Source organism: Larimichthys crocea, chromosome X (genome assembly GCF_000972845.2).
Source record: "Larimichthys crocea isolate SSNF chromosome X, L_crocea_2.0, whole genome shotgun sequence".
In the NCBI taxonomy this organism is placed as follows: domain Eukaryota; kingdom Metazoa; phylum Chordata; class Actinopteri; family Sciaenidae; genus Larimichthys; species Larimichthys crocea.
Genome location: NC_040020.1, coordinates 32,022,392 through 32,040,607, shown reverse-complemented (window position 1 = coordinate 32,040,607; position 18,216 = coordinate 32,022,392). Strand labels below are relative to the sequence as shown.

Below are 18,216 nucleotides of genomic sequence, written 5' to 3'. Positions count from 1 at the left end.
GTGTGGGGTGTCTGTCTGTGTGATGTGTTTGTGAGGGAGAGAGAGAGGAGAGAGAGAGAGAGAGAAAATGGATGGGTACTGACAGTCTGGCTTCATGAGCTACAGTTGTGTTGACCCACAGCAAATCTTCTCTCAAGAGAAATAACACACATTACATGTAGAATGCAAAATCTTTACCCACAACCTTTCGTCATACACAAACCACATAAGCATATATGTATACAGTTAGTGACATTTGCTGTCAATATGTCTCTGTTTATGATTCAAAATCCAGACTGTATCAAACCAACAAGAACTTGTTGTCTCTTGTCTTGGTGAGTCAAGGTCAGACAAGGTGGACAGATACAAAAATGATTCCAGTTTGAGATATCTGTGATTGCATCCTGTTGTCCCTTGTCTCTCAGGCTCATATCTATGGCGCTCCAACCACAAGTGCATGGCACATGGTACAAGTTTCTGGCTAGATAAAATCAAACATGTTTAAAGAACTGTTGGCTTTTCAAGAAGCTCACAAGCGAATGGATGTGGTGATTTTCTCTAAAATCTCAAATGTGAGAAAACAGTCTCTATTTGTTGTTTAGATTCACAAACAAATAATTATGTGTTGTATATATTCCAGCGTCTTGGACTCAAAAAATCTAATCTGTTACTCATTACAGTAGTATTACTTGTTACTCCCTGCCAACAGTAATTTGTTACACTTGTTTGTTTGATTACTTTTTCCATTTCACCTCTCCAAATTGGTGATTGTGTCCTTTTCCCTCAAAATGCAGATGTCACATGTGCACCTCTGTGTGAACGTCGCCCAATAAGCGCAGCTAAGACTTCAAAATAGCATTTCTTTTCCGTAGTCTATGAATTTGATGAAAAGCAAATCATTTTTTACCTGGGAGTCTTCTGTTTTATTTTCCCATGGAAAACATAGAAGTTTACCCTGATATGACAAATAAATATGCAATGTAGTTAAACTACTTTAAAACATAATGAGAAGTCCCTGTGCTGAAAAGGAAAAGCTTGTGAGGTGTGTGATACAAATAGACTGAAAGTTCATGTGTGAAAGTTTACAGTATTTGTTGGAAAGTGCGTAACAACACGATGAGAATGGAGCGAGTTAATTCCACTGACTGTAACTGGACGTTTGTATCTAGAAGCTCAAGGCTGTTTCCTTCACCCACACCATGCCAGTGTGTGAAGCCAGCCCCTGGCCAGTGAGACCATGGCAAGCTCTCTGATCACCACATAAACTGCTCCACGCTGCTTTAGTCCACTGCCAGGCCTGGAAAGCTCCTTGCGGGCCGACACATCGCTTCCATAAAACAGCAAAACAAGGAGACAGATTATTTCACGCCTTCTTTCATCTTTAAGAATGTTAAAGTTTATAGCTGCCAGGTTTATACAAGACCTCCTCCAGGAGGTGTGTGTGTGTGCTTGTATGTGTGTGTGGCTGTTTGGTTCTTTGAAGCTTTCAAACCTTTTGACTGACATAGTTTTGTTTCCTTTTCTTTTTCATGGCAGCCAAGGAGCAGTACCACATCCCAGGTGATTATGTTTGTCTATGTGTGTTCTAGTATACACTGACTGTCAAGCATTCACGATAATGGATGTTAGAGTAAAAACAAATTTAACCCAATCAGCTTGACATGACATAAAAACAATAGCATGCACTGATCTACTTTGGCCTGTTAAATCAAGTTAGATCTGGGTTAAACACGGGAGTTTATTTTGGGATGATTTTAGTTAAACTGAAGAAGTAGAAGGAGAACTGCAACCCATTACCAACAGAAATTCAATGCACAGGATTTAAACTGGAGACTTAGTGCAATTTCCAAAAGAGAAGTAGACCAAATCACAGTATGTGTTCCCTCAATGTTTTACGGTAATGTGGTATTTTGGAGGGAATTTCTATCAGATTTTAAGTGGTCAGGAATAGTTTATGAGGAATTGCCATCATATTTTAATTAATAATACATTATATCATAAAGTTCAAAGCCCTCATGCGCATTATTGGCACCTTAGCAACAAACCACAATGTTTACTACAGATGTATGACTAAAAAAAACTTGCCACACAATGTGAGCTGCCTCTGAAAATTAATCTTCAGTTTCCCAGCTTTCAGATGATGTATACCACTTCTATTCGGTATATACTGTTGTCCTCTTATCTCCCCCTAAAGATTCACTGTCCCCCATAAAAAAGACAAAAAATATGTTAATTATAGGGGTGGGGTTACCTGAGCTCATGTGTGGCCGATGGTCGTTTCTCTACTTTTACATAAATAGCCTCTTTCACTCCTCATTCGAACCACCTGTCTTCCCTGTCCACAATGCGAACGTCATTGTCATTAAAGGAGTGTCCCTTGTCTTTAAGATGTAAGAAAACTGCAGAGTCACAGAATTCTTATTTCCATCAGTTTGACCCACATGAGTCTTTTGGTTTGTCCTGCCTGTGCGTGTCTTTGTGTGTGTGCATATGTGTCTAGGTACTGAGGACAGGCGTCTGAGCTACGAGTGTAACAGTAAGCCGGTGTGTCCTGCCAAATGTCGCTGTGAGGCAAACGTGGTCGACTGCTCCAACCTCCGCCTCACCAAGTTCCCTGAACACCTGCCCTCGTCCACCGAAGAGCTGTGAGACATAAACACATACACCTGTACAGAAAGTATGTACAGTCTGATTAGAGTCCATCGATACTGGAGGTTCAAGGCTGTTACCAGTATCAACATCTAAAGACAGAAGTCTGTTAGCAATATAGCAGCCAGGATTTATGTGACTGAAATACCTTTTGCTTTATGTTTATGGATGAAGGATATTTTATAGCTGAACAATAAACTTTATTATCAAAGGTGAGAGTAACAGTACATTTTGTACAGTTAATATGAATAAAACACATAATATATATTTAAAAGTTTAAGGTAAAATGTTCATAAAAATAATGCTTGGAAATTACATTGATTAATTGGTATAAAATAATGAAGCTGGAAACATTTTGACTTGATAAAGACATTAATCAATGAATCGAGCGTACATGCTAAATTGGGCAGTCCTTGTGGGTTCAGCAGTGTTAAGGCCACACTCACTCGCACTCATGCCACACACTCTATGCACATGATATGAATACAAACACGCTGTACACAGACACTTTATGAATATCCATGATGACATGTTGTGCATGGACTCATACTGCATGACTGCACACTCATTGGACAAACACACACAATCCAAACTGGCTCTTGGCTAATGATGTTTTTGCTCCATCCTCTTCATTTCTGCTCTCTGTGACTGTCGTCGCAGGCGTCTCAACAACAACGACCTCTCCGTGCTGGAGGCCACCGGAGCCTTCAAGGGCCTGTCGCAGCTCAAGAAAATGTAGGTCACTCAGAAAGCTATGACAATGACGAATACCCGTTCTGTCATCAAAAGACACTTCTAAGACACTTCTAAGACACTTCATTGTTTAGCCTTTACTCTGGTGCACTGGTCAATTTTTTAATTTTTGAGCTTTTTTGCTTCCATAACATGTCTTCTTTCAGACTAGTGGAAAGAAAGTGCACATTTAGGTTTTTATTTAATTACATTTTGTCTTACTGTAAGCAATCAACTGTGATGCTTTTATGACGATATCTATTAGTTAATTTTGACCCCACTTACCTGTATTGTCTGCCCTTAAGAAGGGAAAGCGCTTTGGCCAATCTATTCTGTAATTTGTATCTCTCTGTAAAAATATGTGGAAAAGGTACTTATAACAAGAGTATAACAGGAGTCTCTTTTTGCTAACTAATCTTCAGTTGGATTGGCCTTAATCTCTACGGATGTGTGAATACCACAGGATATTTCTTATTTTGGATTTTGTCTTAATCCCTCCAGTAACTTGAGCAACAACAAGATCTCAGAGATTGAGGATGGGGCCTTCGAAGGTGCCTCCTCGGCGGTGGAGCTTCATCTGACAGCCAATCACCTGGAGTCTGTAAGAGGGAGCATGTTTAGAGGCATGGAGGGACTACGCATGCTGTGAGTTCACTTCATATTCCTCCTGTAGTATTATTAATCGCAGAGAGTAAAGTGCGTAGCTCAATTAAAAAGATTTTCAAATCGATTTAGTCAGATGTAAAAACAGGCAGAGACAGAGTGAGAGCAAGAGAAAAAACTAAACATAAAAATTTGGGTTTAAAAGATGTCATGTTAAAGTTTATTGCCATGCATCCATGTACAGGTTTACATTTGATTGGGGATACATAAAAGGGCATAACATAGACTACAGGAAAATAATTAACTGGTCTTAATATACTGTACAAAAACGGTACAGTCTTTAAAGGCTTGATTTACTCAAATGTGTGTGTGTGTGTGTGTGTGTGTGTGTGTGTGTTTGTGTAGGATGCTGCGAAACAACAAGATCAGCTGTATCCATAATGGCAGCTTCACAGGTCTGGCCAACGTCCGGCTGCTGTCTCTCTATGACAACCAACTGAGCACCATCCTGCCTGGAGCCTTCGACACCCTGCCCAACCTGTCCACACTGTTAGTAACACAGACTCATACAGCTCTGTTGCTTCTTTGGCATCCTCTTCATCTTCTATTTTACTATATTCTTCTGTCAATCAGGAATCTTCTGGCCAATCCTTTTAACTGTGACTGCCGTCTGTCCTGGTTTGGGGCGTGGCTCCGGAGCCGGCGGATTGTGACAGGAAATCCTCGCTGCCAGGGCCCTGCCTTCCTCCGAGAGATCCCCCTGCAGGATGTAGCTGTACCTGACTTCCGCTGCGAGGATGGTACAATACATACACTCAACTATAAAAACATAAATATACTGTGATGGGAACATAGCATAATCACTGTAACATGAATTGACCCCTTAGCATTCCAGCCCCTTTTTGTTCGGTGGTCTCTTTCAAGTGAGATCTGGCCAAGACAGCAGCATAAAATAGTTACAGATAACATGGCCACAAAAAAACATACAAGATATACATAAATGTGACAAAATAATTAAAATTTGTATGCACAGTAACTAGTTCCAACCAATTAATGTACTATTATACTATACTCAGAAAGACCAATTCTCTTAGTTTCAAGTCTTTTTAAAGGCTGTTCCAAGTGAGGGGGTTGAGGTTTTGCTCAACTATTGGAAGACAGAACAAAAAGTGGTCCGCCTTGGGAAGAGTTAGATAGAGGTGAAAAAGAAAATGCAAAATGTTCAGAGGTTGGGTTTTAAAGTTTTACCACAACCAGACGTCTGTCTTCAACCACAACAATACAGTGATTTTTGAAAACCACATCGTTCAATATCACATCTTGACTTCAACGTTTTATAGAAGTTGAGCCACCGTCCTCTTTGTGTGTTCAGGCTCTGTACTGGATGACAGTAGCTGTGCTCCGGGCCCACAGTGTCCCAGCCAGTGTACCTGTATGGACTCAGTGGTCCGTTGCAGCAACAAACACCTGCAGGCTCTGCCCAGAGGACTCCCCCGCAATGTCACAGAACTGTGAGTTTAACATCATCTTTAATATTTTTACTGACTGCTCATTTAGTCCTTACTTGCTTGGCTTTTCAGTGTAGTCTAAACATCAACCCAAAGAACAAACAGCAGCATGTTTGTTACATGTCATCATCAAGAAAGAATAAAAGACGATCACAAACATTAAATACATGGAAATGTTTAAACCAAAAGATATTCCGCAGCATATTGCGTTTGCGGTTGCAATATGCACTCTCTCTCACAGAAATTATATTTCAAAACATATTTATCAATGCTCTGAATTATCTTTTTGCAGTAATCAGGCACTTTGTCAGATGTTAATTTAATTATGCTCATTTGTGGATAATCAAATCAGGGAACTCTTGACTTTGTGGTGACATAATTACGTGAATCAGTGATGAATTATTAAGAAATGATCATTCAGCAGCCAAATGACAAAACAAATGTCTCTTTTTCTCATCCTCACAGGTATCTGGATGGTAACCAGTTCACCAGTGTGCCTAAGGAATTAGCCACTTTCAAATACCTGCAGCTTGTGTAAGAGGCACTCAACTGAACACCCTATTCACACTAATGTACCTCGCCACACTCCATCAGCCCTCAGCCACATCACTCTACTGACACTCTGTTACAACCTACACTCTATTCTTCCGCCTCTATGAACACATCTACACTCAGTATGGAATTTATTATATATACACCATGCAGTCACACAGTTTTATTGTTTTACACATTGGATTTGAAGTGAGGAAAGACTGTGATGTTTAAGTACTCAGTAGTATAGTACTTACAGCTCACAATGCAGCAGGGCGACAGCCCTAAACATACAGACAAGATAACCAAGGAGCACTTTAGGACCAAAGAGTGGAATAATCTTAACAATCATATGGCCACAAGCCAGCTGACCATATGTGTCACTGCTAGAGGGCAGACAGAAGGCAAAAACCAGCCAACACAAGCAAGAAGTGAAGCTGCAGAACAGGCCTGATAGATGAGCTACCATGAGTCTGCTGATGTCTGTGGGTCAGAGACTTCAGTTATATTTACATTTTGCCCTAAAAGTCCAACACAGCCCATCTGATATGGACGTAAACGCAATCAATTTAAAGATGACAATCAGCACTTTTTTTTGTTAAGCTTTTAATTCCAAGTGTTGGCATGTTAGAAGTATACTGCAAGTGCAGACAAGCACCACAGTGACTGTGTTAATGAACAAGTCCAGCAGAGGGAGCTGTGGACTGCAGTTAATTCTGTGGGGAGTCCTGCACGTGCTAAAAAAGCCCCATGTATTCGTTAGAGTATCATAAACACAGATAATGTCTTCACGTGATCAACTAAGTTCAGTGATCAGCAGCATTTTAACACCTTCTAATGTGTGTCTGTGTGAAAACACGTGTGAACGTTACAGGGAGTAACGGAGGTCCTTGCTGTGTGTGTTATTAGTTTGTGTGCGTCTGTGTGCGCAAGTGTATTGTATGTGTTGTGTGTGTTAACTTAACTCCTGCAGTATTTTCTGTGTGTGTATTGAGTGAATTTTTTTTCTTCTGCAGAGATCTGAGCAACAATAAAATCAGTTCCCTCTCTGATGACTCCTTCTACAACATGAGCCAGCTCACCACTCTGTGAGTCCACACAAACACACAAGTGACTAGACCCTGCATCTTCAACAGGGTTTTTTTGATGACATATAAGATTGTCATGACTTCAAATACTGACGATCACTGCAGATATTTCTTTGCAGACCTGGCATCCTCGGGGATGAGCTCTGTGACTGGACCTGCCAGTTTCATTTTGATATTTTGGGTGCACTTTAATGGAAATCAGGCCAATAATCATGGACTTGGCTACTGACCTTCCAACCTGCTGCTGGCTGAATATGAGCTGTAGCACATGTATGGAGTATGCCGCTGTAGTGTGTTAATACTGATGCTATCTTTAAGTTCATGTTGCGTTGTTTCCCCTTCTGCAGGATCCTCAGTTACAACTCTCTACGCTGTATCCCTCCACTGGCACTGGGTGGCCTGCGTTCTCTAAGACTGCTGTAAGCTCACGCACACCTACACACAACATACTCGTGTGTCACTGGCCAAACCACATCACTGTCGTCCCCTCGATATATTACATCTGTTTTTGGACACTAAATAGTCTACTGTTGTTGAACTGAATGAGACCCGCTGCCTGTCAGAGTCATTGTGGTCTTTGAGTTTTCTGGTTGTCCGTTTTTTTGACCCTCAACTGTGTCCGTCTTTCAGCTCTCTCCATGGCAACGACATCTCGGAGCTGCAGCAGGGCATCTTCAGTGACGTGGCCTCCCTGTCTCACCTGTAAGCACTCAGATATAGACGACGTTGCACACACATGTACATGTACAAACATAATGACAGCACCAGCTGAGTGTAACGGACAGCAGGGTCAGTCTGCACTGACAGAATGAGGTCTGTGTGTGCGTGCGTGTGTGTGTCATTCCCATTCCTTTATGGCTCCAGTCAGATAGAGTCCAGTTCTCAGAGAGTGAGTGGTTTCAAGTGGCTGCCTGGTGAATTGAATTAGCTGGAGAGATCCATCGTTTCCCATGGGTCTATTGATCTGAGGCGTGTGTGTGTGTGTGTGTGTGTGTGTGTGTGTCTGCATATACAGTATAATCATCTTCAGTCAAGCATGACCCATGTGAGTCAATCTGCGGAGTGTGGAAGGAGGAGGAGAGGAAAGATGGATGGTAGAGGTGAGGATGAAGAGGAATAGTGAAGGAAGAAGAAATGGATAGAGGGCAGGACGAGGGAAAGGGAGTGAACGGGAGGTGAAGAGAGGAGGAAGGGAGGGAGGGTTGAAGAATTTTTATTTTTGTCTTCTGAAGCGTGACATCAATTCTGAAATAAGATCCCACCGACTTTCAGTCAGGATAATAAATCAGACTGTAAAATGATCTCGTGTAACTAATCCCAGTGGCTGAGACTATTTTTTGTTTTTTGAGGTTCTTCTCTGATGTTTTTTAAAATTATTTGTGGAGGTGGAGTTTCATGGCGTATCACCATATTGAGCATAGAAATCCAACATTTTTAGCCTTTTTGAAGCAATAACATTTTTTGTATTTGGTGCTAGATTAAACAAACGATTTGTTGATTGATCTTAAAATTTTGTCAACTATTAAATAAGTTGTTAACTATTTTGTCAGTCGATTAATAGTTTAGGAAAAAAGGTCCAAATTCTTTGATTTTCAGCTTCTCAGATGTGAATATTCTTTGAGTTGTTGACAAAACAAAACATTTGTGGACGTCACCCTCAAAACAACCAATAGATCAATTGAGAAAATGATTGACAAATGAATCCATAAATGACAATAATCTATATAGCTGCAATCATATTTGATACTGTCAAAAAAAAGACATTATAAGAGTAATGTGATGCTGCCAGCTGAGGAAGATTGTGTTTATCTGATTTGTTCCTCTGAATGGTCTCCTCCATCCAACCATTCATTTTCTGTAACCACTTATCCTCATCACGTTGGGACTGGAGCCTATTCCTGCTGACTTTGGGCAAGAGGTGGGGTACACCCTGGACAAATTGTCAGCTCATTGCAGACAAACAACCATTCACACTCACATTGGCACCTACGGATATTTAGAGTCACCAATTAACCTGTTAAGTGCATGTTTTTGGACTGTGGATGGTCTCCAAATTGTTTAATAAAACAATCTCCATGACTGCAGGACTATGCTCATCTCCTGCCCCCACATCTAAGCAGTACTCTGTCAGAACAATACAAAGTCTACATACCTGTGGACTAGAGATGGTGTTTTACTCTGTGCAGTCTGTAAAAGACAGGAAGTGTTTTCTTCCCTTCATCACTTGTTCTTGGTGGAGTTTAATCGACTGAAGAGAACTGAACATTCTCTCAGTTGCCCTGACCTTGTTCTGTGTGTGTGTGGACATGACATGATGAGTGATATTTGATCCCACGTGTCTTTGATAATCTTATCAAGTGAATCAATGAACATTATTATGTTCATGATTGTGTGTGTGTGTGTGTGTGTGTGTGTGTGTGTGTGTGTGTATGTGTATCTGAGTGAAGCTGTGATGCCTGGAGCTCCACCATGTGGCTTTAAAAAACACTGCGAAAATGTTCTTTCTTTCTTTCTTTCTTTCTTTCTTTCTTTCTTTCTTTCTTTCTTTCTTTCTTTCTTTCTTTCTTTCTTTCTTTCTTTCTTTCTTTCTTTCTTTCTTTCTTTCTTTCTTTCTTTCTTTCTTTCTTTCTTTCTTTCTTTCTTTCTTTCTTTCTTTCTTTCTTTCTTTCTTTCTTTCTTTCTTTCTTTCTTTCTTTCTTTCTTTCTTTCTTTCTTTCTTTCTTTCTTTCTTTCTTTCTTTCTTTCTTTCTTTCTTTCTTTCTTTCTTTCTTTCTTTCTTTCTTTCTTTCTTTCTTTCTTTCTTTCTTTCTTTCTTTCTTTCTTTCTTTCTTTCTTTCTTTCTTTCTTTCTTCTCTCCTTCTTTATTATCCTTTATTTTCTTCCTTCCCACTTTCCTTTTATTCTTTCCTTATCCTTCATCCTTCACCCTTTCCTTTTCCATTTGTTTCTTCTCTCTCGACTTCCATAAATATTTAACCTCTGACCTTTCATCGTTCCTGCCCTTTTCTATCTTTCTATTTTTCCTTTCCTTCTTAACAGAAATGCTTATTTCTTTTCATCAGAGCGATTGGAGCCAACCCTCTGTACTGTGACTGTCGTCTGCTCTGGCTGTCAGACTGGGTTAAGAGCGGCTACAAGGAGCCTGGCATCGCCCGCTGTGCTGGACCCCGTGGTATGGAGGGCAAGCTGCTGCTCACCACTCCAGCCGACAAGTTCCAGTGTCTGGGTAAGCTGTCAGGAAGCCGCTCTTACACACACACACACACACACACACACACACACACACACACACACACACACGCACACACGCACGCACACACACACCTACAAACTGCACATGAAACAAAAGCTCTCAAGTAGTTTAATTTTTTGCACTGAAGATGAGTTCTTTCTTTGTTTTGATTGTTTTTATACACTTTTATACAGTGAAAATATTATACTTAATAATTTACTTACTTATGTTGAGTGATTTGTGATGAATGCAAAGGTAATTGGCAGTTTCAATTCTGTGTGATTCTGTCATTTAATTTGTAAAATGATCTAAGAGCCTGAACACCCACATACTGTTGCTTTGTAATAGATGATATTTAATATAAGAAAGCTTTTCTTGACCATCTTCAGGAGTTGACTGCATTCACTCCTACATGCTTGTCACAGCTGAAGACACTACAGTGCACAATATCTTTAACTAAAGTACAAAATCCACAGAAAATTGCCTTAATAAATGAAAAATTTAGCTGCTTTGTGAATTGATTACTAATTTCCTGTTTTTTCGTTGTAGATGCATAGGCCTTTATTTTAAGATTTCGGTCACAAAAAATGTGATGTAATGTGTGCAGGGTCAGATAGTTTTGTACAAAAGGATGTAAATGAACTATGGCTAAAATGAAATAGTACCATAATAGTACAGATAAAAGAATGCTGCTTTCAGTTACATTTGGTCATCTATACTTGCTTTTCAGAGCGGGTTGTGATTTAATTTCTTTTCAACTTATTTGTTGATTGACCCTTTGCCTAATTAATCAAAACAATTGAGGCTGATAATGATATAGATATTTGGAGATGTTCCTCCTTTAATGAATGCCTAACTTAAACAAATGTACGTAAGCCCTGGGAGGCAAGTGAAAAAAAGAATCGAGTTAGAGAAGCTCTAATCAGCCAATAAAATCAGTCGTGCTGTTTTATCAGTCAGTGTTTAATCCTTATTCAAATTACTGTGTGACTTCTGAAACAGTTGGCAGCACCAGTCTCGATTTAGTTGTGTGGCAGTGCAGACAGCAATCTTTTATTCAGTGTTTTATATTTGTGCTAAGGGGTTAGCTTTCAACAATTTTTTGTGTCGATAAAAAAAACAACTAATTAATTCACATTTAATTAAAGTTTTGATATAAAAAAAACAGAGGTGAATCATTTTAATAGATTTCTGTGATAACAGCTCTTGATAGTGTGAAGATGGTGTGAACTTTCCAGTAGTGACAGTTTTATCAAACCCTGTGTATATTATAGCAGGTGCTAATTGTCGCGTTTTTAAATATCCAAATACTAACACTATATAATTCATTGTGAATAGCTCGCTGTAATTAATGTTTCCTCTTGTGAAGCAAACAGGATGGTGCTTCCTCTCCTTGTTACAGAACTCTACATGGTTTCTGTCTTTGTCTTAACTCAAGAAGATTAAAAACAATCAAGGAGTGAGTCTTTATTTCACTCAACGTTCACGCAGTAGAGACACAGTAGACGATGGTCTCTTTATTTTGTTCATTAACAGTAAAACAAGCACTCATTTCACATAACAATTTAAAGTAATTTCTGATACATTTCAGCTTATAGGTGACTTAACCAATGAACAAATTGACACATCAGCTGTCAAGTTGTTTGTTTACATCCTCATCAGCTACTGTACTACCTTTAGTATGACCTGCAGTGCAGGAGTTATGTACGACACACAAGGCTTCACCAGATTATTACAATTATTAACAATATTAAATTTTGTATATCACAGCTTTTTGATCACAGGTTGATAACGCCTTTCTAAGTCAGCTTGGATATGCTTCAGCCCCCTGCAACCCTGATTAGGATAAGCAGTTACAGAAAATGGATGGATATTTAAATCACTGGAAGTTAAAGTTTGATTTAAAAGTTTTTGCCCTCTTGAATTATCTATTGTTAAAAACAGAACAGAACAAGGTAATCAAACTATATAATTTTTATATATAAAAATGCAGCAAATGCAAAAACTATTTTAGAAAGTGTTTTTTATTTCGAGGAACTGGTCTGGTTTAAAGAGAGTTACATCTGGATTTTTCAAATTTATATTGTAATTGTCGCCTTTCTTTTGTGGAAGACTGAAAGAAAGAATAATTTTTTTTCTTTCTTTTTTTGTTGTTTTTGCTTTTTGTATATTGTGTCCCTGTCAGTCTCTACAATGCCTGAATGACTTATATTCTTGATTCAATAGCACAGGCTCTGAATTATATGCAAACTATAAAAGTTCCATCATTACATTCTGTGGTTTAATAACGTTTTGAAAATGACCTTCGTGTTGTGTGTTGTCAGGTCCAGTAGATGCGTCTGTTCAGGCTAAATGCAGCCCATGTGTGACCTCTCCCTGCCAGAACCAAGGTGTCTGCAAAGTCGACCATGCACAACTGTACACCTGTACCTGCAAGTCTGGCTTCACGGTATGCAATTGTGTGCATGTGTGTGTATATGCTGTGTGTGTACAGAGAGGCTTGCGCATTTGCGTTTTTGATGCCACCTTGTGACAATTAATGGTTTGCGTGCTGAGTTTGTGAGTGATTATTTTGAGCATCTGTCACTGATAATCCCATCAGATTACTCAATTGACCTGATCTGATGTTGTACACTTGTGAAAAGGCTCTATATGTAATGTGTGTGTGTGTGTGTGTGTGTGTGTGTGTGTGTGTGTGTGTGTGTGTGTGTGTGTGTGATATTTCAGGGTAAACACTGCGAGACTCCAGTTGATGCTTGTGTCAGTAATCCCTGCACCAACAGCGGAATCTGCATCAGTGACGAACAGACCAGAGGGTTCAGGTAACAAGAGGCCAGATGGTTTGTTATCAACCATCTGGGAAGTTTGTCCTTGAAAAAAACGTTGATTGCATAAACCATCTTTCTATCACTGGGTATCATGGGCTTATTTCAAAAGATCAACGAAGCATGTAACGAGTCAAACACGTACCAAAACCAGTAGAAAGAAAAGCCTTCTTTGTCGTTTTTTGCTCTTCTTTCAATGAAGAAATGCTCTCCATTTCTGATCTGCCGCCATTATTGTTTTCGAGCAGTCGTTTCTCACACAGGTCTTCAGACACACCTAGCATTAAACCACACCTGTAGCTCATGCTTTAACTGCCAGTAGTTGCACATGGGACACTTATTGGCCTGTAACTGCTGTATTCGGACACAAGCGCATAGCTGGCATAATGCATTGATATTGTGATTTTGTGATCTCGCAAAATTAGCATTAACGCTGCATTTACAAAATCTGATGACCCTTAAACCAACATCTAACCACAAAAGGAAACACATTTAGGACAGCTGCTTATTGTTGCTTTTTCAGGACATGTATTATTTGATCTCCCTGACAGACGTCTTCTTTTGTTTTGGGCAGTTTTGGTTATTTTTCGCTGGTTTCTAGCCACATTAGCAGAATAACCTGTAGAAATGTCAGTGTTGGTTTTAGACTAAAATATCTCTGTATCTATATAAAAAAAATTATGTCACACCTTCAGTTGTATGTCGATCATGCTATACTTATATGCTAATTGTTAGCATCATACCATTATTATTACACACGTTTACATGCTGTCATAAGCTATTGATAAAATACTTTGTATCTAAGAATTTAAGGACAACATGAGTGCTAATAAGCCAAGTTGGTTAATAGCTAATTAAAAAATTTCATATTAAAGTTCAGTGAATGGTAATTTAGATATTTATCACTATGTTGTTTTTTGTAGTTATAAATATATTTTCCCTTTTTTAATTTAGTTTTTTGTATTTTGTAGCTGTGAATATTCCAGTTCACGTGTTCCTTTGTTTTTATTTGTTTAGCTGTGCATGTGCATTTGGTTTCCATGGTACTTTCTGCGAGGTGAACGTAGACGATTGTCAGGACCACGGATGTGAGAACGGCGCCACCTGCGTGGACGGAGTGGGCAACTACACCTGTTTGTGTCCTCCAGATTACACAGGTATGACATGAGCATTGTCTTGGGATTGCCTTGCTTTATCTCCTTTTTCCACTTAGTCATTTTCATTTGGAAACCGTAATAAATCAGCATTTTAAAATACACATTTTGTCACAAAGGAACATAGTTGATCCATTATGATCTGCTCTGATCCCTCTTTCCCTCCTCTTGTTGTCAGGTCTGTTTTGTGAGGAAGAAGAGGGTGTGTGTTCTCCAGGTAGAAACCCCTGTCAGCATCAGTCTACCTGCATCAGCACTCCTACCGGCCCCAGGTGACACACACACATACACACTCTTTATCTCTGCCAGGCTCAGCAAAGTTTCAGATCCCAGATGGGATTAAAAATACAGACACACACATACAAAGGTACATTTCGCTGAGGTCTGTGTTGACTCCCCCAAATCCTACACCATGTGTCATGTAGTATATGTGTGTGTGTTCCAGGTGTGTGTGTATTCCAGGCTGGGTGGGGCCAGACTGCAGTATAGATTATAATGAATGTGTTGACCATCGCTGTCAGAACGGAGCTCAGTGCGTCGACCATCTGGATGGCTACAGCTGCGTCTGTCCACAGGGATACAGGTACTGAGAACACTAGGAAAACTGGGAATCCTGGGAGCATGAAGATCACTGTAGATACTGTAACTAGGAAACAAAAAACTGGACTCAGGGAACACTGGAAAATAAAAACCTGGTTTCAGTCATCATCTTACATCACACTGTTTTTAATTCATTTACTGTGTTAATCATTTAAAGTTACACAAAACATGAAATAACAATAAAAGATCTGCATAGTTCATTTTGAGTTTTGTCATCTCTGATACATATTTATAACTGATTTTCATATCTAACTCGTGTATTTTTCTGTCTACCGCTTCTTCTTCTTCTCCTCAGTGGTGAGTTTTGTGAGGTGGCCCTTCCTCGCCCGTCACCCTGCCAGCTGGCTCTGTGTCAGAACGGCGCCTCCTGTGTTGCGAAAACGGAGACTGCGGTTTGTCAGTGTCTTCCAGGCTTTGAGGGTCAGAGCTGCGAGAAGCTTGTCAGTGTCAACTTTGTCGACAGAGATTCTTACGTTCAGCTCCAAGACGTCAAGAACTGGCCTCAAGCCAACATCACGCTGCAGGTGAGGATACAAGCTTGCATACAGAGTCCTACATCATACTGTAGGTTACCGACATGACAGAAATCAGATATTAGCAGTAGCCCATACACACACACATACTCAGATTGGTGTGTCTTTACGTGTGTGTTTTAGGTGTCAACAGCAGAAGAAAACGGTATCTTGCTCTATAATGGAGACAATGAGCCCATCGCTGTGGAGCTCCATCAGGGTCATGTCAGGGTCACATATGATCCCGGGAACCAACCTGCCACCACTATCTACAGGTAAATACACTCACACACACACACACATTTACTTGAAACACTTCCACTTTTGTCTACAGGGGTCAGAAGCAACACAAAATAAAAGTTAATTATTAATTAATTATATTAATACCACACTGTAAAACGGCTCCAAGTAAAAGTCCTATATTGAAAATGTTTTGCATGTAAAATCTGGTCCTGGAAGAGTATAGCTGTCAAATAAATGTATTGCTGTAAAAAGTGCACTGAACTGTAATGGAGAGGAGGCGTAAAGTAGCATGAAATAAAGCAGAAGTACTTCAGATTTGTACTTAAGAGCAGTAAATGCACTTAGTTTGTTTTTAGTGAATTATGATACTTGATTTTAAGCTTCTCAGCTTGCATGTTAACCTGATAAAGTCTGTAGCAGTGGCTGATGGGTCATCTTCAGTGAAGCATCTATGTTATTAGTTTTTATAGTTTCATATAAAAATGCCCTAAACCAGAATGTTTATTTATACTTTGTTGTTTTTTTTACATTGTTGTTAACATTTGAATCTGATTTTCAGCCATGAAATGCTCACAGTGAACACAAATATATATCTCTTAGAGAAACTGGCGTGCTGTTAACATAACCTACATGAGAAGGAAGGTCCTTGACAAAACAGTTAAAACTGAGTAGGAAATAAATAGTTAGAGCTGAGTTATACTGTATTTTTCTGTGCGAGGGCATGACTTTCATCTGCTGAACCTGTCCCGTTCAACATCACATTTGACCATGTGGCACCAGCCATCAGCGACAGGTTAATTTTGTCGGTTAAGCTGAGCGATCCACTGGACTACCGTCAGGCACTCAGCAGCCTCTCAGCTCACTGTAACCCAGCAACGCCGCTCAGAGTGTGTTAGTGCACGATCTGTGTTGTTGCTCAGAGCGAGTCCTGCAGTGTTCGGGAATGTGGACAGATGACATCAGCAGTGTGGGTATTCTGATTTAATCACACACACGGCCAGAGGACACTTGAAGCTGAGTGTCCACTTGATCAGGTGTCGGCTGCTTAAATGTTTGGATGGTTCACTGTTGAGGAGGAGGAGGCTCAGCCAGCCAGCCGACCCACACACACACACACACACACACACACACACACACACACTCTCTCTCTCTCTCTCTGTCTCTCTCTCTGACTGATTCCTAAAAATTCCTAAACAACAACAGATTCCTAAACAAAATAAAATAACTTCATTGTTTTATTTGGGATCAGTTTTTAGTTCATATTTTATTTCATTTCTATATTTTAGCCTAGATTCTACTTTTTCTTTCTACATGTATAAAGACCACAGTTGCAGCAAGCCTTAAATCTAAGAATTCAATTATCAACGTCTGCTTCACTGTAACAGTTGTAATTAAGGAACTGATTTTTGTTCAACTTTTTTTTCTGATTCTTCTTCTTGACTGAATCAGCTATCCTAATCCAGCTGCACAGCTCACCCAGCTAAAGGTGTAGACACCAGATGTGCTTACTCTGTCATTCTTTGTTCCTGTACTGTAGATTTAATATGAGATATGTGTGTTACATACAGCGCTGAGACGGTGAATGACGGGCAGTTTCACACAGTAGAGCTGGTGACCTTTAACCGGATGGTGAACTTGTCTGTGGACGGAGGAGAGCCAACAACTCTGGACAGTCAGGGTCGGAGCCAGCTGGTCACAGGGGAAGCGCCTCTGTATGTAGGAGGTAAGAGCAGAGAGGCAACACACACCTAAACTCGGACCAAAACAAACAAAAATATCTGTCAACAGACTGATTTCTGTCTCGCCATCTGTCTCTCTAGGTATGCCTGAGGAGGTGATGCCCGCCTCTCTGGGTCTCTCCTCTCAGACCCTCAATGTGTCCAGTTTCCACGGCTGCATCAGGAATCTCTACATCAACCATGAGCTGCAGGACTTCACCCGCAGCCACATGAATCCAGGAGTGGTGCCGGGCTGTCAGGCATGCCGCAAACTCTACTGTCTGCACGGCATCTGCCAACCCAACGCTGCTCAGGTAGGAGACAGACAACCATCCAACCAATACAAACACTGTCCACAGTGAAAAACACAACAATAGCTAACGGTAAATTAAAGGCAGTCGTGCATTAATCAGATCACTTTCAAATATTTTTTATATTTTTGTTTTCCTGTGTCCCAGTGTCATTTATCTATCTATATATTTTCCCTGAACTTTCCATCAACATCTAAATCTCCACTCTTATAAATAACCTTGCTTGCTTGAATGTTTCAGTCGTTAATAGCAAACATGAATACCTGTGTAATTTCGTAAAGAGCCAATAATTCTCTGGTAAAATAGAAAAACTTTGAAGGACACAGAAAAAGCAAAAGAGGACATGGTCAATTTCTTTTCTTTTCACAGCTAATGGATGAAGTAGTAAACATGTTGTCTTTTTCAGGGTCCCCAGTGTCACTGCCAGCCAGGTTGGACGGGAGAGCACTGTGACCAGCCAGTAACAGGAGGCCTTACTGGGGCGGATGTTGTCACCACAGCAACCGGTGTCAACCCATGTGAGGGCAGCAA

At 40.1% G+C, this 18,216-nt stretch overlaps 2 protein-coding genes across 11 annotated transcripts in view; both read left to right on the top strand.

The window, feature by feature from the left end:
• The window catches only part of LOC104939516 (B-cell receptor CD22), a 509,789-nt gene that overhangs the window by 61,324 nt on the left and 430,249 nt on the right, over nt 1-18,216 (top strand). The gene's annotated exons all lie outside the window — the stretch shown is intronic.
• LOC104930039 (slit homolog 1 protein-like) overlaps nt 1-18,216 on the top strand; it is a 60,429-nt gene that overhangs the window by 40,394 nt on the left and 1,819 nt on the right. For all 3 annotated transcript variants that reach the window (XM_027283221.1, XM_027283220.1, XM_027283219.1), the window contains 22 exons: nt 1,516-1,539; nt 2,480-2,624; nt 3,289-3,363; nt 3,862-4,005; nt 4,369-4,512; nt 4,597-4,763; nt 5,336-5,474; nt 5,937-6,005; nt 7,019-7,090; nt 7,438-7,509; nt 7,721-7,792; nt 10,153-10,316; nt 12,647-12,771; nt 13,050-13,144; nt 14,165-14,304; nt 14,480-14,573; nt 14,747-14,884; nt 15,197-15,425; nt 15,558-15,688; nt 17,225-17,379; nt 17,477-17,688; nt 18,092-18,216. In XM_027283221.1, the coding sequence (XP_027139022.1) occupies nt 1,516-1,539; nt 2,480-2,624; nt 3,289-3,363; nt 3,862-4,005; nt 4,369-4,512; nt 4,597-4,763; nt 5,336-5,474; nt 5,937-6,005; nt 7,019-7,090; nt 7,438-7,509; nt 7,721-7,792; nt 10,153-10,316; nt 12,647-12,771; nt 13,050-13,144; nt 14,165-14,304; nt 14,480-14,573; nt 14,747-14,884; nt 15,197-15,425; nt 15,558-15,688; nt 17,225-17,379; nt 17,477-17,688; nt 18,092-18,216 (2,731 nt within the window). The remainder of the gene's footprint in view (nt 1-1,515; nt 1,540-2,479; nt 2,625-3,288; nt 3,364-3,861; nt 4,006-4,368; nt 4,513-4,596; nt 4,764-5,335; nt 5,475-5,936; nt 6,006-7,018; nt 7,091-7,437; nt 7,510-7,720; nt 7,793-10,152; nt 10,317-12,646; nt 12,772-13,049; nt 13,145-14,164; nt 14,305-14,479; nt 14,574-14,746; nt 14,885-15,196; nt 15,426-15,557; nt 15,689-17,224; nt 17,380-17,476; nt 17,689-18,091) is intronic.